The sequence below is a fragment of the Tamandua tetradactyla genome, chromosome 10, assembly GCF_023851605.1.
Source record: "Tamandua tetradactyla isolate mTamTet1 chromosome 10, mTamTet1.pri, whole genome shotgun sequence".
Lineage (NCBI taxonomy): Eukaryota > Metazoa > Chordata > Mammalia > Pilosa > Myrmecophagidae > Tamandua > Tamandua tetradactyla.
In genome coordinates this window covers 26325519-26351233 of record NC_135336.1, presented here as the reverse complement: position 1 = coordinate 26351233, position 25715 = coordinate 26325519, and the positions used below count along the sequence as shown (strand labels likewise).

Sequence of the window (25715 nt, the reverse complement as noted above, 5' to 3'; positions counted from 1 at the left end):
TCACCAAAAAAAAATTGTAACTTACAAGCTAATAACCACAAAGAAAATAAAATAACTAAAAGCATTACTAAAGATAAAAAGATGCATTTCATAATGATAAAAGGATACATCCACACCAGAAAGGATTGTAATTCTAAGTTTGTATGCAACTAATAACATAGCTTCAAAATACATAAAGCAAAAATTGACCAAAGTACAAGGATAAATAGACAAATCTACATTCTTGATATGTGATTTTAGCATACTTTTTCTTAGTAAATGATAGAAGTGGATGAAAAAAATATATAAGAGGTTTTGCACGGCATCATTAATAAACTTGTCTAATTAACATGCATAGAATACCAATCCTAACAACTCAGACATTCTTTGAAGTGCACAGAGATCATTTACCAAAATTAACCATATGCTGAATCAAAGAGCAAGTATCAACAAATTTCAAAGGATTAAAATCATATGGAAATTAATAAAAAAATAATAAAAAAAATAAAAAATAAAAAAAAAAAAACAAGACCTGCAGGATTTGAAAAAAAAAAAAAAAAAAATCATATGGAGCAAGCTCTCTAACCAAAGTAGAATTAAGCTAGAAGTCAATAACGATATGAGCACTAGAAAATGTCCAAATGTTTGGAAATTTTAAAAAATACACTTCTAAATAACCTGTGAGTCAAAGAAGAAATCACAATGGAAATTATAACATATTTTGAACACCAAATATGTCAAAACTTGCTACAAGTAAAGCTACGCCCAGAGGAAAATATATAACCTTAAATACAGATATTCAAAAAGAAGTAAGATTCAAAGTAAATGATCTAAGCATATATCTTAAGAAAGAAGAAAATAATAAAGATTAAAAACAAGTTTGAAATAAAAATGAAATATACAACAGGGAGAATCAACAAATATTAATTCAAATGATAAATGTCTAGCATGACTAATTAAGCAAATGGAAGAAAGGCACAAATTACCAATATCAGGGGAAAAAAGAGGACATAATTACAGATCCCATAGAATTAAAAAGGATAGTGGTGATGTCAATACACATGCCAATAAATTTTAAAATGTTGACAAAACAGACAAATTCCTAGATGCAACTTTCCAAAACCAACCCGATAATAAACAGAAAATTTAAGCAATCCTATATTATTGATGTACTGCACAACATTAATAAAATAAAAGAGAAAAATAGTCTTGATAGATGTGGAGAAATAATTTGATAAATTTCAGTACTCACTCATGATTATCGAAAAAAACTTCCTTAATCTCGTAGGGGTATTATAAAAACCTAACAGCATACATTATACTTAATGGTGAAATATCAAAAACAGTTTCTTTGAGGTCAGATATGACAGAACAGTCTTCTATTACCCAACTACTGGAGGGCCTATCCAGTATAACGATTTGAAGAAGAAGAAGAAAAAGAAAAAGAAAAAGAACGGGGAGAAGGAGCAGAGAGGTGGAGGAAGGAGAAGAATGGAGAGGGGTAAAAGAGGGTAGGGGGAGAAGTACAAGGAAGAAATAAAGCTATTATTATTCACAGATGACGTAATTGTATGTATGGAAAATCTTGTATACTCTATGCATTAATGATTAGAATTGATAAATGAATTTATCAAGATCACAGGTTACAAGCTTAAGATATAAATCAATTGTATTTATAGATACTGGTAAAAACAATTAGAAAGCTAAAAAATGTAAATGGTAGCATTTATAAGAGCATCAAATTAATCAAATAACTAAGGACACATAACATAAGTATTGTAAGGACATATACTATAAACTACAAAACATGATCGAGGGTGCATGGTAACTCAATGGTAGAATGCTTTCCTGCCATACAGAAGACCCGGGTTCAATTCCTGGCTCATGTACACCCCCAAAACACAAACAAAAAAAAATATTATTGAGAGAAAATGAAGGATATCAAAATAAATCAAGAGTTATATTATGTCCATGGATTGAAAAATCATAAATATATCTATTCTTTATCACCTTGATCCATATTGTCATTGCAATTCTAATAAAAAGTTCTAGCAGGGTTTATTTTTTGTGTGGAAATTGACAAGCTGAATCTAAGATTTATATGAAAAAACAAAGGGAAGGACCAAAAATATCCAAGACTTGAAAGATATCAAAGGTTGAAGACTACCAGATACCAAGACTGATAAAGCTGCAGTAATTAAGATGATATGTGGTATCAGCAAAGAATAGTAACAATGACCAATGGAATAGATTAGAAGAAGATTCAGAAACAGACCTGCATATTTACGGACATTTGAATTACAACAGAGGGAACACTGAACAGCAGTGGGGAAAGAATGAACATCTCAATAAGTAGTGTTCAGTCAATTGGAATTCCAAGTGAAATATAATTAATCTTGACCCTTATTTCATACCGTACACAAAAATCAAATCCAGCTTGGTTTTATATCTAACTGTGAAGAGTAAAACAGTAAAATATCTAAAAGATAACATAGAATAGTACCTTCAAAGGAGGAACAGATTTCTTAAACCTGATATAGGAAGCATTAATCATAGAGGGAAAAATGGATAAATTATTACACTGAAATGAAGAACTTCTATTCTGTTCATTAAAAGACACCATATACAGGAAAGAAAAGTCACAGAGTGGGAGAATATATTTGAATATATATAACCAATAATGGATTCTTAACCTGAATATTTAAAGAAATTCTTTAAGTCAATAAGAAAAAGCATACAAATAAATAAAGAAATGGACAATATTAGAATAGGCACTCACAATAGAAGATATCCATAAGTCCAAATAAAAACATGAAAAGGTACTCAACCTTAATATTCATCAGGGAAATGAAAATTGAAACCACAAGAGCATGTTGCTGCATATACCCAAATGGCTTAAAAAGAAAAGACAATGGTAACTGTTGGTATGGATAAGAAGCAACCAGAACTCTCATATACTATAGTAGGAATGTGAATTAGTACAAGCACTCAGGAAAATTGTTTGGCAAAAATATTTAGTAGTATTTACTATAATTGAACATAGAGATATCCAATGCCTGAACACTTCCACTCCTACGTATGTGCCCAAGAAGTGTATACATATGTATACCAAAAGATATGTGCAAGAATGTGCATAGCTGCACTAAACATAATGACCTCAATCTAAAAACTACTCAAATGCCCATCAGCAATAGAATGGATAAATACATTGTGATATATTCATCCAACAGAGAACTATGCAGCAAGAAAAATGAAACAACTATTGCTACACACAATAAGGATGAACCTTAAAAACATAATATTGAGCAAAAACAGCCACACTGAAAAGGTACACAATGTATGGCTCCATTTGCATAAAGTTCAAAACCAGGCAAAACTAATCTATGGAGTAAAAACCATGATAATGATGACCATTGTGGAGAATGGATAATGACTGGGAGGGACATGAGGGACACTTCTGTGATATCAATAAAGTTCCGCTTCTTGACCAGAATGGATGTGCCATGAATGTACTCACCATAGGCATATGCTTTATGTTTTTGCACACTGCTGTATATTTGCTTATTTCAATATAATAGGTTGTTTTAAAAATCCAAAGCAGTCTTACTACAGGTAAATGCAAGATTTCCATTAGCTATTCTTAAATGGTGAAAATTCCTCAAGAATCCATCCTAGAGTCTTTGAATGCTTTTCAGAGTTTGGGAACCCGTGATCTGAGATGCACACATAGTCATCCAATTGAAAATATCCTCATAGCTTAAGGGTTTCTCTCTCAGGTACCTATTAGCACAACTCCCCAGTCCTAGTCAGAAGTTCTCTTCTCTCAGGCTCCTTTCAGTCCATACTTTCAGATGATACAGAAACTCTCTCTACTTTGCCAAGTCACTTCCACCTATGCCACCCACCTTCCAGGAAACCAGCACCAGATGTATTCACGGTGACCAAAAATGAACTCTGATTTTAAAACATGTCTTTAAGTTATTTGACACTTTCCTCATCAGAAGGGGGATCTTTGTCCCCTGACCTTAGAACCTGGATGGACCTTTGTGACTATCTTAATAAAAGGAATGTGGCAGAAGTGAGGCTGTGTTATTTCTGAGGCAAGTTTAGAAAAGGCCCAGCAGCTTCTGTTGGTTTCTCTTGGGACACACACTTCTGGGGCCTTCAGCTACCATGTAAGAAGTCCATCTATCCTGGGCCTAGCATGTGGTGAAAAGAGAGAGGGCGGGAGATATACCCAAGGACCCCCAAATGTTCCAGCCTTCATCTCTGAGTCTTCCCAGACCAGACTCTGAACATGTGAGTGAATAAGCCTTTGAGATCATTCTAGACCCAGCCACTATCTGACTGACTGCAACAGCATGAGAAAACCCAAGTGAGAGCCCAGTCAACCCCAGATTCATAAGCAAAATAAATTATTGTTACTAGTTTAAGTCTCTGCATTGGGATCATTGCACCCACCGATAGGGAACTACAACCTATGTTGAAGTACTTAGGGAAATAAAAAAAAAAAGAATACATATAATACATTTATAAGTCTACTTAAGAATGTTTAAGGAATTTAATTGTTTGCAAAATTCCCCTTTCAAACTATTGTTTAATATTATTCATAAATAGAGCAAGAGCTTTGTTACTTGAACTTAAAAGCTTAAGAGAAAACTAGGTTTTTACATTCCTACTTCTATAAATTGAATATTAATTGAGAAAAAAAAAACACACACCAGATGACCTTGGACAGTTGACTCCATTGATCCTTTCAGATATTTCAATGAAACAACATAGGGAAAACAACTGGGTGATTTATTAAGTGTATATGAGGTGTCAAGCCACGTGCTCGGTGCATTACCCAAATCAACTCATTTAATCCTCACAACAACCCTGTGAGGTAAGTTTTATTAGAGAATCTATGTAACTTGCCCAAGAATATGCAGCTAGTAAAGGATAGAGTCTGTGTGCTTTTTGCACTTTGGGTTGCCTTTTCCTAAAGGAAGTCTCACAAAAGTGGGTTTTTAAAAGTCATTCAGCACCGTGGGATGCAGCTGCAGTGCTGGCACCTTCTGTGTCCTCTCCAGTCGTGCCTGGGCCTTCGAGAGTGTGAGGAGAGGGATATGTGTCCAAGCGAGCTTCCTGCGAATATGTGGCACAGATGGACTACAGAGGATAGGATCACGCATCAGTCCTCAAAGTTCAGGAGTGTGGGTTGGAGCCAAAGGTGCCTGACCCCTGGACATAACTTGAGAGTAGCTCTGGAGGGGACTTCTAGAAGCTGTGGAAAGAAAAAGGAAAGACTTAAGCACTGTGACTCAGGATGGCTTGCCTGATTTCATGTGGAGACATTAATGATTCTTCTCGGGTTTGTTTTTTTCTCTACAAATTCCCAGTGTTTCAACTGTACCCAATGCCTGACATGGTAGGGGCGGTTGTACCTGTGAATCATTTCACTCTGGAGATTAGGATGAGTCGGCTTTGAAGTTAGGTGTCCAGGCCTCTCATTCTATAGGTGAGGAGGCCAAGATTCAACTTTTGTTGCTTCCCAGAAGACACTATAGAACACTCGTTTCTGTACAACCTTACCGAATGACTTAAAGAAGAAAACAAACTGCAGAGAAGAATGGTATGTTGTATAAGATTCCTGTCTGTTAGTTTTAGAAAAATGACCTAAAGGTGAAAGCAGCTTACAGAGTGTCCCAGATTGCTGTGGTCAGGGCAGCAGGGACAGAACGACCTGGGTGACCCTACCACCCAGAGACCCCAGAGCCCGAGAACTTGGGGCAGACGTGCCACTTTCGAGAGCAAGATTTTCCAGTGGTTCTGTGAGAAAAGTGCTGCTTAATAGCACTGATAGCTGTGAAAGCACTTGGCAGCCACTTCCAGGGGAAACAGCTTGGATAGAGTTTGACCGTGATGTGTCTCCTCCTAAACAAATAAAGGAAAACAGACTGATGTATGGCCATCTCTCAGGGGCTGAAGAGCTATAATAGGTTTTCTTTAAGCTCCACCTTTTCACTGCTTCTTATGTTGTCAGGGGAATCTACCAGTTGCCACCTTCCCTAGAACAGTAGATTGGGGAAAATAAGAGGGAAAACCATGTCTCTCTGACAAAAAAGAGACACTGCTAAACAATTATACACACGAGAATTTTTAAAGACCTTATACATTTTATACATTAAACTAATGCTTTACAACCTACAAACTGCTATTATATATTTTATCTCAATTGCTCCTCAGAGCAACCTGGTAAGGTAGACAGAGGCAGACTGATCCTGCTCGGCAGTGGAGGAAACTGAGCTTGATGATGGTTAAGTGGTAGGATAGACTTATAGAATCCCATCATCGTAGAGTTGGAAGGCCTCTTAACCTAAGGGACCCTTCTCCCTGAGCCTGAGTCACCTTTACATCTCTGAGGAGGTTTCTTTCAGTCCCTGCCTGAATGCTTCCAATGATGAGTAACTTACTACCCCATAAGGCAATTTATGATTAATACTGAGCTGAAAACTTTCACCTTGTAACTCTCAGCTTTTAATTCAATTTCTGCCAAGAACTCTACACTGAATTAAGTCAAATTCTGATCTCCCCTCCTTTTTAAAATTTGAAAATATTACATTTGCCCATCTTTTGCAGATTAAACATTTTTAATTCTTTCAACTGTTTATCATTTGATTACCTAGCACAGTGCCTGAAACATATAGTAAAGGCTCAATAACTGTTGAATTGGTTCTCTGGCTGTTGGTATTATGTCCTGGCCCTGGTTTCCTTCCCTGACTGCACTAGTTGTGATCTCTAACCACCTCAGAGATTCGTTCCTAAAGGATACATCTTTTATTCATTTACCAGGTAAATGTGTACCAAACGTCTCCTATGAATAAGATACCAAATCGAACATTCTGTAGCATACCCACAGAATCAAACTGAAAAATCTTAGTGAAGTAAGGGTTCATATGGGGTCTGGCTCTAAGATCCTGTGTTAATATATTATCCAGCAGCAATGCTTTACCTGTTAAGGGAAATGGCACCTATTTACATTTCAGTTTTGGATACCAGCAGACCCATCCCCCCAAAAGTATTCTCTTAAAAAAAGAAGAGCTTCAGTGAAAGCTCTGACTATTTTTAGTAGGTTTTAAATTGGATTAATCTGAAAGACAAGTATTGGTGTCTGTGTGATGAAACTGCGTCATTCTTAAAGATGCAGAATTCAGCCAACTTCATGCCTACTTTAGAAGTCCTGCTGCTGAAATGAATAGCAATGAGCTTAAAATTTTGGTAAGTGAAGATCCAGGGAAGAGATGATGAACTGTGCCCTACTTTATAAAGGAAATTATAGCAGGTTGTTACCAATCACAAGGATTGTAATAATCCTGGAAGGAGTCTGACAACAGAATTAGTCAAGCCAGACATATGAAAACATAATTCCAAAAACAGATCTCAGTTTTAAATTTTCACATTATCACAGACTAAATAAAAAGCTGTCTGAAATTTGGCCAGTTATGGTCATCTTTTCTAGTTGTTCTGAAAACTCGGTGGTTTAGAATTAAAGACTGTATTTTTTTCCTCTGTTTATTAAACAAACTCTTTGTATGCAAATACCAGTGATTTAGAAAGTAAGCAATATAAGCAGTTTCTCATTTTGTGTTTCGAAAAGGTTGAATTTGGCAAGAGGCATTTCATATGTTAATATTCAGGGTTGAGGATGTTGGAGACTGCATTGTGGCCTTCCTTCACATGGAATATCTACACTCTAATTACATGGCAGGTGACAAATTCTTCACAGGCAAGCAGGACCCACCACCCACAAGGGAGGTGGACAGCCCCAAGTCACCAAAGAAATTTTGGTGAAATATAACAGAGTGCTCTTGTTGAAAGACACTCACACTACAGGTCAGATATCCTGGGGCTTGTGTGCGTTGTATGACTGCTTCTTTTTCTTCCTCTGAAAACTCTTTCTTTGCTTTTGCATGTAACTCAAAGAGGGCCCTTGGAAGCCAGCTGGTTCAACCCTCAATTGAAGAAATTGAGACCCAGAGAAGTTGTATAATTTGCAAAAAGTCACGTATTTGCTTGGTAGCAGAGCCAAACATAGAAGCCAGGACTAATGTTTGAAAAACTCATGCATGGAATGTATAGCTATATAACAGTGGGAATTTTCACACATTCACTTGAATGATTTTCTTTATAGACAGAGGGAAAAGATACCATGCCAGTCTGAATCTGTTGTGTGCCCCAGAAAATGTCCTTTAATACTCATTCAATATTGCTGGGTGGCAACTTTTGATTTGATGATTTCCATGGAGATGTATCTCCACCCACTCAACTTAGGGTTTGCTTACTGGAGCCCTTTAAGAGGGAACCATTTAGGAACAAGCTTTGGAGCCCACACAACCAGAGACCTTTGGAGATGAAGAAGGAAAACGCCCCTGGGGAAGCTTCATGAAACAAGAAGCCTGGAGAGAAAGCTAGCAGACATCTCCAGGTTCACCATGTGTCTTTCTAGTTGAGAGAGAAACCCTGAACATTATTGGCCTTCTTGAACCAAGGTATCTTTCTCTGGATGCCTTAGATTGGACATTGTGCTGGTTTGAAATGATGTATGTACCCTAGAAAAGCCATGTTTTTTAATCCTAATGCCATTTTGTAAAGGCAGCCATTTTTTCTAATCCCTATTCGGTATTGTATGTTTAAAACTGTAATTAGATCATCTCCCTGGAGATGTGATTTAGTCAAGAGTGGTTGTTAAGTTGGATTAGCTGGAGGTGTGTCTCTACCCATTCTAAAGTCCTATAAAAGAAGAAACATTTAGCCATAAGAAGCAGAGTCCACCAGCCAGCAACCTTTGGAGATAAAGAAGGACAATCCCTTCCAGGAAGCTTCATGAAACAGGAAGCCAGGAGAAGAAGCTAGCAGATGACGCTGTGTTCACCATGTGCCTTTCCAGATGAGAGAGAAACTCTGACTGTGTTCGCCATGTGCCCTTCCACTTGAGAGAGAAACCCTGAACTTCACTGGCCTTCTTGAATCAAGGTATCTTTCCCTGGATGCCTGTGATTGGACATTTCTATAGACTTGTTTAATTGGGGCATTTTCTCGGCCTTAGAACTGTACACTTGCAACTTATTAAATTCCCCTTTTTAAAAGCTATTCATTTCTGGTATATTGCATTCCAGCAGCTAGCAAACTAGAACAGACATTTTCATAGCCTTAGAACTGTAAACTTGCAACTTATTAAATTCCCCCTTTTAAAAGCTGCTCTGTTTCTTGGATATCACATTCAGGCAGTTTTCAACCTAGAACAGATATTGATCTTGGAAGAGTTATTTTTAAAAATGAATAAGATGGTGGTAACAAAGTAGTTTAGGGGAAATAATAGAGCAAGGCAGAAAAGTGAATAAAAAAGAAAATAAGGTAATAGGAGAGAGAAATAAGTGAACAATAAAACAGGAGAGAACATGAAGGAGAAATGGAGAGGGGCTATTGAACTAAGAAGAAGAAAAGGGACACTTATGAGCAGTAAACACAGGCAAACAAGGGTTGAGTAGACAACAGAAAAGCAGAAAGAAGAGAACATTTAGAGCCAGAGAAAGAAAACAAAAATAGAACATGAGAAAACTAAGCTGCTGTGACTTCATAAGAGTGTATAGGTGGGTAGGCATGTTGGACTAAGAGAGGGATTCCTAGGACATAATGTCTGGATGGGGGGTGTGGAGTTTGGAACTGTATGTACCCCAGAAAATTATGTTCATAAAACGAATCCATTTCTGCAGGTATAAATCTATTGTAAGTAGGACCTTCAGTTAAGGCGTGGTGCAGGGTGGTCTTCATCCTCTTACTAGAGTCCTTTATAAGAGAATCAAACTCAGATAAAGAGAGAGAAAATCACAGAAGCAAGAGGCTCAAAGCAACAAAACCCAGAGGCGAAGGGAGAGACCAGCAGACACTGCCATGTGCCTTGTCGTGTTGCAGTGGAGCCAAGGATTGCCAGCAGCTAGTCTGCAGGTAGAAAGTATTACCCTGATGATGCCCTGATTTGGACATTCTTCCAGCCTCAGACTATAAATGAACAAACTCCCATTGTTTAAACCCGGCCCATTTGGTGCTCTCTTCTCTCAGTAGCCTAGCAAACTAAAACGGGACGGACAAGTAGTGGGGTGAATCAGCCCAAAGGAAGTGCATGATGAGAGTGGGCACGCTGCTGCTGTAGAGGCGTCAAAAGTGATCAAGGTACTCAATCTTTGGAATCACCCCAGGACCAGCTTAACATGTTCTAGGAATGCTGGTACCACAAGAGATTATAAATTCCCTATCTGTGAAACCAAATCTCTATATACTAAATTATAATAATGATTTATTGTTATAATAAATATCATCCACCTCTCTTGCTTCTTTCATCATTTATATGACATTTTTCAAAATATGCAAACATCTACTCATTCCCCTGGTGTACTCTGGAAGCCTTCCTCACTGGGACAGTTTCTCAAAATATCTGTTGGCACTTCCCAAAGAATGGTGCATCTCTGATAGGTCCCTTCATTTAGAAATGTCTTCCAAATTGGAAATTTTAGAAATTTTCTTCAGGAAAATCCAGGCCTACACCAAGGTTGGGTGGAGTCCCAGAGGAAAATGTTAGCATTGTGAGAACAGCCAGGAAATTGCAAGCAATTTCCCAGAACTACCGCATATAGCCTTTCTTGTATGCTCTCCTGAGCTGTGAAGGAAATTATGCTTGCACCATTAGTGCCCAGATTTGTGTCCATTCCTTCGCCCATAGGTGTGGTTTGTTGGGAAAAGCCAGGCCTCAGTCTACCTATCCAATCACAGTGACATTTAGTCAGAGTGGTATCCAGTTCTCTGCCTGGGAAAACAACATATTTTCCACTAGGGGAGAGGAAAATAAGGTAGAGACAATTTCCCCCCAGGGTTATTTATTAGCCTATACTCACAATCCTTTTTGAAATACGCAATTTCAACAGTGATGTCTGCCCAATTCAGGCTAAATAATGACTACTTTCCAGGACTGCCTCTATGCCAGAAGACAATCCAATTCGAATTAGAATCATGGCAGTTTATTCCTCTTTAGAATGTGTGCTACAATTAAAATCTCTTTCAGCCCCAGCTGTGGCCTTAGTTATTAGGACAACTTTGCAAAAAAATGTAACAACCTACCTGCCTACTCAAAATGTCAGCCAGCCCACTTTCCAAAATGCAATGACTGTTAATAATGCATGAGTTAAAAATCCCTTCATGCCTTGCATGCACCCCAAGCGAGCTACTATCCAAATGGATGGGTTAATGCCAGTTTTTGAAGTCCTCTGAGAGGACAGGTTCCATGAAACAGCTTTTTGCTCTTACAAGCTGAGTTAAGGCCAGCTGTTGGCAGGCTCAGCTGCCTTCTGAGTACTTACACAGGATCCTGAGCCCGGCGACTGTGCCCACATTAGCTCTCCCCTCACCTCATGTACTCCCCATCACTCCTATAATCCATAAGTGATTCTGATCCTGAAACCTCCTCAAAATCCTCCAGCACCAGACTGGTGGAGTCCTCACCCAGGACACTGCTGTCAGGCCTGGACATCCTGGCCCGACGGGCAGCAGGTGCAGGAGGGTTGGTGGCAGCTGGAGGGGGAGTGCAAGGGGGTGTTTGCTGGACAGATGTAAGGAGGGCCTGAGGAGAGGACACCGCTGGCTCGTGGGCTTCTTCATCATCTTTCTTGGACTCTAGCCCTGTATCTGGGGCAGCAGGACCCAGGATGTGGTAGAGGCTGGGGAGGCGGATGTCAAAGCGCAGTCCAAACTTAGCAAAGAGTTTGTCATTCAGCGTGTAGAGCTTCTCTGAGATGTCATATCCCAGCAGAGCTGAGAAGAGGCGGGAGATGTATTGCTCTTTGGCCAGAAGAAGGTGGAGACTTTTCCGGGGCCAGGAAATGTAGCTACATGTGGTCTCAGCAGTCAGAGTGACCTGAAAGAGATGGGGAGCAGAGTGAAAACTTAACCTAGAAAATTTGTCCATGTTGAGCATAGAGAACCATACAGTTAGTTACTTGCAGTTACTTGGTAAATGGCTTAACTTTTGTTGAAGTGAATGACCTTTACTTATTATGGGCACTGATTTTTTTTTCACTGGGCCATCTCTTCCTGTAGCCTGAGCTGCCACATCCAGTTTCCTCAGCTCTCACATGCTGTGATTTCATGGCTGATGCCATTAATGGCTACAGAAGATTCTGAGTCTTTTGTGACTTTGAGAGAGAGGAGGGGGTCCTCCTCATGTTCTGAAGAGAGGACAAAATGCTGATGACTCTTCGCTTTAATAAAGAAGAAAATACATGGGGTTGGGACAAAAGAAACTGGAAAGAGCTCAGCCAATCGACTTCTGATTAGGTATGCCAAGCTGTATCAAAGGGACAGGGCACTGGGCTGGAACTTAGGCCCATGAAGTTGCTATGATGTGACCACTCAAAGTAACCGAAAGGATCTAATGACTAGGTCAGGAAAAGGAATTCTTAAGAGCAGAGACAAAAAGGATACCATTAATTCATTCATCTAGAAATTTCTAAGTATTCACAACATGTCCATGATGCAGAACTAAAAACCTCCAGGATAAATAAGCAATAACATGTGCCTGGCTCAAAGTAGGTGCTTGTTAAGTCCTTGTTAAAAGAATTAAGGGGTAGTAAAGTCAGAATTAAAATAGAATCATGCTTACGATAGTAAAGGAAAACAGTATAGAACCACACAATTGTACATAATCTGATTGGACATAATACTTTAAAAGTGAGAAGGCCAGCAGGGTTCATGGTGTAGATTTGTGAATGGAGACACTGAAAATGATGATGATGATAATCATAGCAGCTAATATTCACAGAGAGGTGACCGAGTACTAGGCACTGTGTTGAGTTCTTTATAAGGATTATTTAATTAATAGGGCTGATTCTCAAACACTCCTTATTAGAGGTCACATATAGTCCTTTTAATTCCTGCATTGCCTACCAGAACTCCCACTACCTATCCTCTTCCTTCCCCTCTGTAGCACCCCTCCTCTATTTCTTTTATCGGTTTCCTCCTCTCAGCTTTCCCCCACTAATAATCAGGACTGCTGCCAGGGCCCTAAGTTACAGCAAGACCACAAGCTGATTTCAAGTTCCAGCTTTACCACTTTACCAGCTGTGTGACACCAGACAAATTACCATTATGTTCCCTCATGAGAAAAAATTCTGAAAATAATGCTTATAATCTTTCCATTACTAACATTTTGAGAAGCACCTGTTCCAAGATGCCATAGCCTGCATGTACCTTTTCTGTATTTACTAACAATTCTTAAACAGAGTATGAAACACAAAGTGGGTTTGTATGAATAAGAGATAATATGGCTCTAAACAATGTACTTAAAGTTGAGCACAAAGACCACGGGCAATCTTATGAACATGCTGTTGCTTCTTCCATCTTAAAATAAAACAAAACAATAAAACCCCCTTTTCCATCACCTCACTTCCCTGGATAGCTACCACTCCATTAATTTAATCCCCTTTTTAGCAAAACTCCAAATAAAAGTTGTCTTCACTAGTTACCTCCAATTACACTCCTCTCCTTCTCTCTTAAGCCAAATAAGGCTTTTGCCCTAGCAGTTCGCAAACTCTGTTCCTGTTAAGGTCACCAATGACCTGTACATTATGGAGCCCAGTGGTCAACTTTCCACAGGATTCAACTCTGCTGATCCATCTCTCCTCTTCTATATGCTTTCTTCACCTCTTTCCCAGGATGTCAGGCTCTCCTGAGCTTCCTCTCATCTCCTGATTGCTCCTTCTCAGGTTTCTTTGCTGCTGCTTCTTCTGTCTACCTTCTTAGTGATAAAATATTCCACGACTCAGTTCTTGAAACCCTTGTCTGTCCACACTCACTAGGTGATCTCATCCAATCCAATGGCTTTAAATATCATCTGTATGTCGACAACTCCCAAATTTATATCTCCAGTCCAGACAACTCACCTGAAAAATTCCAGAGTCCACTTAAATGTCCATAGATAACTCAAACCCAACATGTCCAAAACTGAAATTCCTCTTTCTCTCAAGCTAGCCTTTCCTATACCCTTCCTTATTTCAACTGATAGCAGCTTCATCTTCCCAACTGCTCAGGTTAAACACCTTAGAGTCATCTTTGAGCCTCTCTTTCTCTCATATACCACATCCAATCTAACAGGAAATCCCTTTGGCTCTATCTGGAAAACATATGCTCTGGCCTTACATGACCTGGCTTCCCTATCACCTCTCTGTCTCTCTCTCCTGCTAGTCTCTCCCTTCCTCCTTTTTGTTTCAGGTCTCTTTTCTGTACCTCAAACACAGCAGCCCTCCTATCTCAGGGCCTTTGCACTGGCTTTTCCTTCTGCCTAATATGCTTTTTTTAAAAAATTAATTTATTTTTTATTTATGATACATAACCACATATAAACACAAACATTCTTATCATATGATCTTTCCATTCTTATTATATAAACAATAACTCACAATATCATCACACAGTTGTATATTCATCATGATAATTTCTTAGAACATCTGCATCAATTCAGAAAAAGCAATAAAAAGAAAACAGAAAAAAATTCACACATACCATACCCCTTACCCCTCCCCTTCACCGATCACCAGCATTTCAATCTACTAAATTTATTTTAACATTGTTCCCCCTATTATTTTGCCTAATATGCTTTTCCCCCAGATATTCATAGAGCTCAGAATGTCACCTCCTTCAGGCCTTTGCTCAAATGTCACCTGCTCAACAAGGATTTCCATGGCCACACTATTTAAAATTGCAGTCATATTTGCCTTACCCTAGTCTATTTATATTAATCAGCAGTTATTGTGCTCCAACATTACAATTTACTTATTCATTGTGTCTATAGAATGTAAATCACATAAAGGAAGGGACCTTCATCTATTTTGTTTCCTGATGTATCACACATACACTTAACAATGCCTAGTATACAATAAATGTTCAATAAATATTACTGAAGTGAATGAATTAATCAGGTGAAGACTAGCAATATAATCAGCTGCAAAACTATCGAATGTCACAACCTAAAACCCTTCCCTAAAGGTCCTCGGGAAATCTGCTTCATGACTGGTTCCCACATACATGCACGTATGTCTGTGATAACATTTTGACAAGTATCTAGCTTTGTCTTTGATACTCACCTCAGAGGTTGATTGACTGGATTAAGTAAGATAACATGTAAATTGACTTTGGGCTCAGTAAAGCACAGTGCAAATGGAGAGAAATGATGCCTTCTGTGTGATACCTCCTGTGCTGTGTTCTCGGTGAATAATGACAGTGTCACTGTGCTTGACAGTCAGTAAATTCTTATTTAATTGAATTAGGTATGATAGACCGTTGATTAATTTGTGTGAAATGCAATGCAAATTATCATCCAGGCACTCACTGCAGATTATTCTCACAGTCAATGAAGGCCATGTCATTTAATCGGCAAATACCGGATGAACTATAACTAAGGACATTTGCAAAGAGGAAATGGAACTTTACGCAGCCAATAGCAAAGGTGTGGATCTCATCGCTCCCTAAGGAGTTACACACTAAAAATATAAAATGGAAGGAGTGTGTCTGTACTCACATTCCAGGCTGAGAGGCCATCTGGGGTTACAGCCCTTCCTTTTGCGCATAACTTAGGGGAGGACACCCTGCTTACTCACCACCTGTTCCTTGGCGTCAGTGTCAGTGCTGGTCTGGCTGGCTCAGGGCCTGACTCAGCCCTCCTTGTGCTGCTTGTGCCCGGAGGGAATGCCCAAAGGAGACTGCGGGGCTAGTTAGAGAGGAGGAGTGGTGGGGAGGAGCCGCCTGATAGGAGAGGGTCTGTGACCCCGGCAGTGGAACCAGAATGGCCTCTCAGGCTCTGCCAAGAATCAGGGTGGGCAGAAGCAGGCCCAGCCAAGTGACACTGCCAGCATGTGTCTCTTCCATGTTGGCCCATGCTGGCTCGAGGGACTCCCTGATAGAAATGGTGGGAGACACGTGGAATGCAGTACTCATCAGCTATCTGGGCAGGAAGTCTGTATAAGTGTATACAGTGTGTAGGATTGAAGCCCACTCTTCTGGTACCTCTGGACATTATCAAAAAGTACAGAAATAGTAGATATGGGCAACTTGACTTTGCCACTTTCTAGTTATAAAACTTTGGGTAAATTACTTGATTTTGAACCTCAGTTTCCTTATCTGTTAAATGAGGTAGTTACTCATAGGGTGGTTGTGAGAATTAATGAGACAAGTAAACACATAGTGTGTGCCACATGCTAGCCATTAAAAACAGGTCTGAACTACAAAAAGGTAACCAAAGTCTGAAAGACTGGCAGAAAGGAGGGTAGTTGCCAAGTAGCCAGGCCCCCACAACACAGGGTGTGGTTTCCTGGGGTCCTCGGAGAAACCAACTGCCACTGCCAAGTCAATTCAGTAAACCTTTATTAAACACCTATTGTGTTCCAGATACTGTCCTCTGGAGACTGGGGATGAAGACAGGGAGAGCCTAGATTCTGTCTTCAAAAAATTCTCTATGCGGAAGACAGAAAGGAAAACAGATCTTTGGAACAGAGAGCAATATGCACACCAGTCAGCACAAGTTAAAGGACTAACATGGGCAACAGGTGGGAACAGTAAGCGGTGGGGGTAGAAGCTCGTGAAGTCAACCTGGGCAGGCTTCACAAAGGAAGTGAGAAGCCATAACCTAGTCTAGAAGGGGAAATGCATTTCAGAGAGAAGGGGCAGTAAGGGCCAAGGCATGGCATTGCAAAACAATGCGGTGTGTTTAGGGAAGTGCTAGCAGTTCAACATGTGGGTGTGAGTGGAAAATGTGAGGGAGAGAGGGGATGGAAATGTGTGTGGAGATCACAAAAGGTCTTAAGTTACTGTCTCAGGAACATAGGTTCTATCTTGTGGTCACTGAGATCTTCTGGAAGGGCAGGGGCTCAGCACCTCCCTACCCTAATCCAACTGTGCTGGAGGCCAGGCACTCGATCCAAAGAAGGAGAATGTTCCCTCTATGAGCATCATATTTGCAGTGGTTCAAAGGACAGATGTGAGGGGGGAAAGATGGAGGTGGGAAATGGCTGGGTTGCGGTGGGACAGGGCAGGCAGTGCTGCCATAAGGAACCATATTACCTGGAACACCCCCTCCTCAGAGGGCTTCAGCGATTCCCACTCAGGAGAGTCCATGAACTGGTATGGAAAGATGTAGTGCAGAAACTGCCCATCCTGGCTCACACGAACCCTGGCAAAAGGAGAGAAGAGACTTTGTGTGAAAAGGGAAGTAGCTGCCCAGACCCCCTCCCTCCACTGATGTTATTTGTCATCAGTTAATATGAATATTCCAGTAGAACTAGTCTTGCCTACAATATGGTAAAATCCAAAGCAGGAGTAGCCTGATCACTGAATAGAAGTTGTTTAGAGAGACCCCATCAAGACTTCCTGAGCCCTCACTTTTCTTCTCTTTACCAATGGTTCTCAATTCCAGGCTGCACAGGGGGGCTTTAAAAATGACCTAAACCTGGGTCTTATCCCAGAGCAATTAAACAAGAATCGCTGTAGGTAACATTGGGAGGTTGTCAGTTTTTAAATCTCTCCAAGTGATCCATCCTAATGTGGAGCAAGGATGGAGAACCACTGCTCTAGAGAGCCACTGTCCACTAACCACATGAGGCTATTTAAATTTATTTTACATTAATTAAAATGGAACAAAATTAAAAATTCAGTTCAAGTGAATTGTGGCTGTTGAGCCACATTTAAAGCACTCAACAGCCACATGTGGCTAATGGCTACACTATTGGACAGCTTAGATATATAACATTTCCATCATCACAGAAAGTTCTACTGGATGCCTCTGCGCTAGAGGTTCAGCCTGAGGCAACTGCCCCACCTCACCCACTTCTCAGGCAGCTACATGGGGATCATGCTTTGCACATTTCACACTCACACTGCAGTCACTTTACAGGCTTCAAGGAAGGGAGAAAGTCCATTATGTGCCAGACCCTGTGCTAGATCATGTATAAGTGTTATTTTATTTTACCTTTATGATGACTCAGGGTAGATTATGCTTCTCTGTATTTTACAACTAAGGAAAGTAATGGTCAGGAAGGTTGAGTGACTAGCTTAAGGTTATACACCTATCACGTGGCAGAACCAAGATTCTGTTTGGCAACAAAGATCTATGTATTTACGACACCATATTGCCTTCCCATTATTGGACCTTTGGGTAGATGGCAGAGTAAATACTCCTAACGTTGCCACTTCCGTTTCCTCTCTAACCATAGGGTAACAACAACGGCTTCAGTCTTTAGACAATGAAAGCCCACGTACCCTATCTATCTGATGGTCCTCAGATGAAGCGGAGACAATCAAAGTCCTTCCCTGGGAATTTAGAACAGAGTGTGGCTTATCTCTTAGGTAAGGCCAACTATCAAGCATTGGCAAAACTAAAACCCTCCTCAGTTAAGGAACTAAAACCTTGATTTTTTGTAATGTAGACTCTGAAAAAAATATCTACCCTCAAAGTTCATAGAGGATAGAAACCTGAAATGTTCTAGTAGGTCATGTTCCTGTCTCTTGTCTTATGTGAGGCTTAGCTGCATCCCTTTGCTTGAATTAGGAGTGAAATCCCTTTATCCTTTTTAATAAAGACTTTTTTGCTTGTTTGTTTAAGCTAGATAGAGTGGGTTTCTGTGGCTGCAGCCAGGAATCCTAACTAATAAAGTTGTTGTAATTTTATGAATTTTCTTATCCAATACAACCAATGAGATAAAGAACTGTTTTTGACTTGTCTAGGATCACAGTCTTGATTTTTCAGGTCAGAGTTAAAAAACACCACTAATGCTGCTTACTGTCCTTGTATACTTGTGTGGCTGGCACCTGGCTACCCCCCTGCGCAGGGAAGGTAGAATGCATTTTGTAAGGCCCTGGCAGAATGGATGGCATGTCACTGACAATGCCTGAAGGGTAATGAATATTTTCTAGATGTGATGCTGCCTCTAGAAAATGGTTAGAATACAATATGGACTTTTTCCCAGAAAACTCAGCAGGTTTCAGCTTCAACCTACCTGCTAAAGTGAGCTATATTAGGCAAGGAAATGCCTCTAACAGGCAAAAGGGACAGATAGAAGATTTCTAAGATATACCTTATCCATTTGGAGAGCGCTATCTACTCCATTATTTCTGGAGCTTTGTTTGCTAAATAAACATGCATGAAGCATGTCCTGTGTTCCTGGAGGTCTGGGAATGCAGGTATGGGTATGATCTGTTCCTTGCCTTTGAAGATTTTACAATTTAGTGGAAGTCACAGGCATATAAATAACTGGCAGGAAGTCAATGTGATAAGCGTTTTTGAAGAACAGGAGTGTAGAAGAGGAAGAAAGATTAATTCTAAATTCAGGTGGTAGACTTCTCAAAGAAGATGACATTTGAGCTGAGTTTTGAAAGATGAATAGGATACTGAGAAGCAGATAAGGAAGGGGATGGAAAGAGAACCTGAGAAACCCAGTACGGTAGGCAGTCCTCTTTTTTTTGGTGGTAGGGGTGGGTGCATGGTCTGGGAAACGAGACAGTTTTCTAATATCTGCTTTTCCCCCTCCTCCACAGTACATAGCTAAAGATTACAGTTTCCTATCTCCTTTGCAGCTGGTATAGCCACATGACTAGTTCTGGCCAATGAAATATTTTCACTTCCAAGTCTTGCTTTTAATGAATCTGGATACATAGGTGTATATGCAAATTACTAAAGACACAATCACCAATTAAGAAGCTATAATCTATTATCTGACAACCTAAAGATGGAAGACAGAAATGGATCTAGGTCTCAAACCAAGCAAAGGATGTAGAGAGTCAGCCCACAGCCTCTGATGGCAGAAACACACTTGCCAGATAGAACTTCCCTGAGTAGAAAAGATATAAGAGAAAATGGAATGTCATGTTCCCCTACCTCAGGGTCTTCACATAGTATTGACCCCTCTTGCTAGATCACTTCTCCCCATCCTCACCTTCTCGTCAGGGCTCAGTTTAAACTTCCCTTCTTCCAGGAAGTCTTGTCTGATGTTCCAGAAAAGCTGAATTTACTGATGACATGCTGTCATTGTGTTCTGCATTTCTTCTTGGAAATATTATGTCCATTATAAATCACTTTATCAACACAAATCAATTACTGATTTTCTTGATAGATTGTAAGGTCCATGAGTGCAGGACAATATTTTTCTTTCAATACTGTATCCCTGGTCTCTTGCATAATATTTATAAATATTAATAAATAGAGGTGGAAGGAAGGGAGAGTGGAAGGGCTTACTTAGGGGCAACAAAACCTCAAGGAAAGGGTTCTTTAAGTAAGGAGCAGACATCAGGAGCGAATGAAACTGCTGCAGCATATTATCATATCATCTTACCACCCCATCATCTTCTCAGGCAAGGAATATGACCACCCAAGCAAACATCTTAGAGTATGAGAACACTAATGAGCCAGTAAGTCTCACTGAAGTCACTTACATTGGAATACCATACCCTTTTTCATTTGAATTTCCTCTCCCTTCTTGATCTCCTGGTGACAGGTAATTTCCTCCTACACAGCACGCTTAGGCAGCTGGTGAACTGCCTAGGAGCCAGTACATGTAGGAGTTTGTGCTGTGAATTTTACGTGAGAGAAACCTTCCAACAGCAGGCACAGCTTGGCAGGGTGGTAGACTTTGAACAAGTCACTTCACCTCTCTAAGTCTTGAACTGGACTGACTTAATTAAAATAAAACAACAACGAAAAGGACTTCTGAGGTTTGAGTCAAAGGACTCCAGATGAGAGTCTATACATGAGAGAGGTGAGGCTTGCTACAAAAGGCTCCCACTTCCTGGCATGGAGTTTTTATGTGCTGCTTTAAGTTACTTGGTATTGCACTGTAATCAACCCAAGGTTCAATGATTCTCTTTTAAAAATAGAGCCAGATCATCAACTAGAAGCCTCTTCCTTCAACTTAGCAAAGCTGAACCTGGCTGGCATTGAAAGATAATGAAACAACAACAGTGACACAGTCCTTACTCCAAACCTGGAAAAGCAAGGAGAAAGAAAATGTCATAACTGTCTAATTTCTGATTCAGGTTTTTGATGCTAAGTTTGCTAGGGAAAGCCATAGCAAGCTTTGACTTGCTTTGCAAGCTTCCCTCTCACCTTCGTAGGGAAGTAGTCTTATATAAGTTCGTGGTAAATCCGACATATAAAGGATACCTGAATCACACAATAGTTATAATACGCTTACAGCAAACCAAGACCACACAGTGGAATGGGTTTTTTTCCCCACCAGTCTCAATTCCCTCCTGTGAACAGAGGAGCTATGAGGAAAGTAACACGATGGATCTAATGCATGAGCAAGTTTCCTGAGTTGGCTTTCTTTTAAGCATAGAAATATGCTTAAATATTTTGGCAACAGTCATGACCTTTGTGTTTGTATTTACTAATGTATTCATTTACAAACAATTGTATTTGTTTACACTTTTCAGTTCACTCATAAATAAAATTAAATATCTCCCTGTTGAAACCTCATAGTTCACTCATCCCAGGACCTCTGACTCCAAATAAAATGAAAACATACATACATAGCATTTTGGAATCTGTACCTTAATACATAAATGCTTATTATTACTATTAGTGACATTTGAGTACCATCATCATCGTCATCAAATTCTTCTGTATTTTTTTTTTCCACTGTGTGGTTGGCAGTTTCAACTGGTTTCATTTTTGTTTGTTTTTGAAACCAGAGCCTTCTGATTACTATCTAACATTTTCTGCTACATTCTCTTGGTCTCAAGGAGAAAACAAAGCAGAGCAGTGGGGAGAGTGGAGGATAAAGCTTTTGAAATGCTTTGCTTTTCACAGACCTAGCTCAAGTATTCTCAGATTAAGTTGTTTATTGTTTGATGCTCAGGACCATATGCAAACCCCACTAGGGCAATGTCTGGAAGAATCTCCAATTCCCTACTAAGTATGCAGCATAGAGCTCAGTCGTGTTTTCTCAGAGGATATCAACCAATTGCCAACACTTACATCCAGGCTGGTTCAGCGCTCACGGATCCTGACAAAGACCATTTCAACCGTATCTGACTGTTAGCCTTCTTAAAAGGAGCTGGTGCCTCCACTAGCTCCTCAATGAGACAAGTATGGGCGTGACCACCCCCATCTTACTGTCTGCTCCTTGGATTTACAGCAGCTGACTTCCAGGTCAGGAAGAATCTCCATGGGCAAACCAGGATTGGAAGAAGAGGTCAAGAGTTATTCCCTCTTCATACCTGACGTAGAGTGGCTACACCACACACAGTCTTTGCAGGCTACCCCCAAAACAACAGTTAGGGGAAATCTCTCTATTTCTGGCATTATTCCTTGCACATAGTTGGCACTTAGGAAATGTTTATTGAATGTATATGGAAGGAGCAAACTAATCTGATTGAAATGTTTAGTTTTCCAGAAGCACTCCCCTAAAGGCTTATAGTGATAAGCAGAGCACACTGGTGTGTGTGTGTGTGTGTGTGTGTGTGTGTGTTTGTGTGTGTGTTCATGTTAGGCCAGGGCTCAAGAAACATGCACCCCACACCTCCCAGCAGCAAGTGTACACACAATATTTTTTATGAACCAAGAAGTTGCCTTGTGAGCTGGTTTCCTCTTGGAAAATGTTAAGAAAGAGGAAGCAAGCCCACACTTAGAAAAATCCAATTTGGTCTGCTTCACATTCTTCCTTCGATGGAAAGGGACTCACGGGGGAGATTAGAAGAGTGGGCTGGGAAGAGAAACACTGGGTGATGGTAGAGCAGCTTACCGGCCAGAGAGCAGCAGGGACAGGCGGTTGATGGGTGTCTCGCCCTCCACAGCATACATCTGCTCGGTGACCAGAGTCAAGACCTGCTCTTCACAGCAGTGAACAATCTCCTTATAAGTCCGCAGGGGCACCTGCAGGGGCAGGCACAGTGTCTTGTAGAGGAGATCGAATTCCTTGGGGAGAGAGTCCTCACGCAGGCGGTACACCAGGTGTGCCAGCTGAAGCAGGCAGGCCACTGCCAGCAGGAAGCTCCAGAGGACGACGTCCAGGCCGCAGGCATCGAACCAGCCCCACAGCACGCAGCACAGGTAGCCCGTGCCCAGGAAGCCAAAGAGGTAGAAGCATCCATACACCCCGCTGCCCCCCATGAAGCCCAGGAGCAATAAGCAGTTGGCCAGATGGTAGTAAGCCCCTTCCACATCCTGCCTCCAGCCAACGCATGCCGGCCCCTGCCAGAGGAGCCGGCTCGCCGTGCTGTGGTTCAGGCTCATCTTCAGCCTTTAGCCCTGCTGGGCTAAAACTGTCCCCACATAGGAAGCTTGGAAAATGAGTATATCTGTCTTCCTAGGTGCCTTCTCACCTCTGGCTTCTCACTACCGATTCCACCTTTCCTGGGAGGAATGCTGCAAGAGGCTTTGGGAATGAATGGCAAAACATAATACACTTCTTGGAGAATTTAAAAGCTCTCCCCCCCCCCCCCCTTTTTCTGTCTCTCTCCCTCTTCCTTTTCCTCTCTCTCCTTCAGCTAGGCTCTGGCCCTCCCCACTGAGCTCTGGCAGGCTTCCTTGGCTCCAGGTTTCGTAGCACCGTCTTCAAACTTGGCTCTCAGCAGAAAACCTGAATTTTCCAGAGGGAAAAGGTGGACAGTGGGACTGAAAACTTGAGTAGAGTGTGGGATGAAGTGGCCCCATCTTGCTGTCTCTCGTGCCCGAGCAGAATGAGGAGAGTCCAGCACGGGAGGCACACTTGTGTTCCATTTGGAATGCGTTTCTCTTGGCACCGGAAGGAAGGGTGACCCCAGATGGATACCATGTTTGGAATTGGAATCCAAGAGTTACTGGCAGTGAGAAAAAACAGTCCAGGCACACAGGCAGACTGGCAGAGCACTTAACATGCCTCCCCAGAGGACAAGATAAGACCCAGGGGCAAGAGAGGCAGGCAGGAAGGGACAAAGGAAAAGTGAGCAAAGAACTTACCACCACACCTCAGGCAGGACACTGTCCAGAGCTCCTGGTGGGATGGCCAGAAAGCCCTCCTGAGGTAGGAGGACACATCAAAATAGGAAAATATGGGGCCACAATGAGAAACGATCCTAACAGTGAAAACTGGAAACCCCCTTTAAGGCCTTTGTTAAGTCACTGCAAACATCATTAGGTATTTATTTAACATGCATTAAACAAAGTAGCTAGACTGACCTTTTTAAATTCTAGTCTGACTTCCTCCTGCATATATCCAAATCTAGTCATAGGTAACACAACAATCAGACGTTGCCCAAACTATCATCCTGCCCACTCCAATATTTACAAATTATCCAAACTACCACCTGTTCAACACCAGGAAGAACCAGACCCAGAATAGGCACTTTACACATACTACGTAGTCATCACAACAACCCTTCAAAATAAATATTATCCCCCTTCTGGATCTGATAGAAACTGAGGCTCAGAGAGGTAATAAGGTCCTACAAGTAACAGGTGGCAGAGCCAGGATTTGAATCCAAGACTCTCAGTCTTGTTGCTTTTCTCAAGTTGTTTGCAAAGTAAGTGGACTTTGCAACTCCATACTCCCTCCATGAAGTCTAATTACATCCAAGAAAATTCTGAATATACCTCGAGATTTACTTTGAACTACCAAAAAATATCTCTGAACTATGCAAACATTGGACTATGAAATGTGACTCTTTGGTTTCCAAATGGCTCCTTGATTCTTCTGCTTCACTGCTGGGTTAGCATTTACTACCATTGTTCCTACTGCTCCTGGGGTACAGGTGGCATCCCTAGTACCCAAAACTCCCAAAAGTGTTGAAGTGCTCAATCTACACACACTTTTACTTACTGCTTTAACCTAACTAAAATTAATGAGAAATGAGAAACTATCAAACATGCTGTGCTGGTTTGAAAGGATCACGTACCCTTACAAAGCCATGTTTTAATCCTGATCCATCTTGTAGATCTCTATTCAGCACTGTAGGTTGGAAACTTGATTAGATTATCTCCATGGAGATGGGACTCACCCAATTGTGGTTATTAACTTTTGATTGGAGGGAGATGTGATTCCAGGTGGGTCTTGATTAATTTACTGGAATCCTTTAAAAGAGGAAACATTTTGGAGAAAGTGGGAGAGCCATGAGAACCACGAGAACCCACGCAGTCAGAGACCTTTTGGAGATGAAGAAGGAATATGTTCCTGGGGGAACTTCACGATACAAGAAACCTGGAGAGAAAGCTTGCAGATGTCACCATGTTTGCCATGTGCCTTTCCAATAGAGAGAGAAATCCTGAACTTCATCGGCCTTTCTTGAGTGAAGGTAACCTCTTATTGGCACCTTAATTTGGTAATTTCTATAGCCTTGCTTTAATTTGGACATTTTCACAGGCTTAGAACTGTAAACTTGCAACTTAATAAATTCCCCTTTTAAAAAACCATTCCATTTCTGGTATATTGCATTCCAGCAGCTAGCAAACTAGAATATTTTGCCAAGGAAAGAAAATTTCAACTCAATTTAACAAATATTCAATGAGTGCCTACTATGAGTTAAGTACTTGGGAATCAAAAATAAAACAATTCCTGCCCACAAGAATCCTTGACTCTATCAAGGTGTTGGAGATTGAATCATATCCCCCACGAACATGTTCAAGTACTAACCTGGGTCTTGGGAGTATGGATTCATTTGTAAATAGGATCTTCGAAGGTCCTATTAAG

The 25715-nt window shown here is 40.8% G+C and overlaps 1 protein-coding gene across 2 annotated transcripts; it reads right to left on the bottom strand.

Annotated features, from left to right (window-relative positions):
* Window positions 1-591: 591 nt before the first annotated feature.
* POPDC2 (popeye domain cAMP effector 2) lies at window positions 592-23976 on the bottom strand. 2 transcript variants are annotated; one of them, XM_077118235.1, is made up of 4 exons: window positions 22794-23976; window positions 17122-17230; window positions 11515-11926; window positions 592-5245 (listed from the first exon to the last, which is right to left on the bottom strand). In XM_077118235.1, the coding sequence occupies exons 1-4, from the start codon at window positions 23282-23284 to the stop codon at window positions 5160-5162; spliced, it is 1098 nt and encodes a 365-aa protein (XP_076974350.1). In that variant the 5' UTR covers window positions 23285-23976; the 3' UTR covers window positions 592-5159. The 2 variants fall into 2 exon arrangements, with proteins under 2 accessions (XP_076974350.1, XP_076974349.1); XM_077118234.1 differs by lacking the exon at window positions 592-5245 and having other exon boundaries at window positions 9163-11926; window positions 22794-23975.
* Window positions 23977-25715: the final 1739 nt, after the last annotated feature.

Coding starts and splice junctions, on each gene's coding strand:
- POPDC2 (XM_077118234.1), bottom strand. CDS start 23,284: ATGAGCCTGAACCACAGCACGGCGAGCCGGCTCCTCTGGCAGGGGCCG. Junction 17,231..22,793: donor TCCCTGCTGCTCTCTGGCCG/GTAAGCTGCTCT, acceptor TCCTTTTGCCAG/GGTTCGTGTGAGCCAGGATG. Junction 11,927..17,121: donor CTGAGGAGGGGGTGTTCCAG/GTAATATGGTTC, acceptor CATCTCTTTCAG/GTCACTCTGACTGCTGAGAC.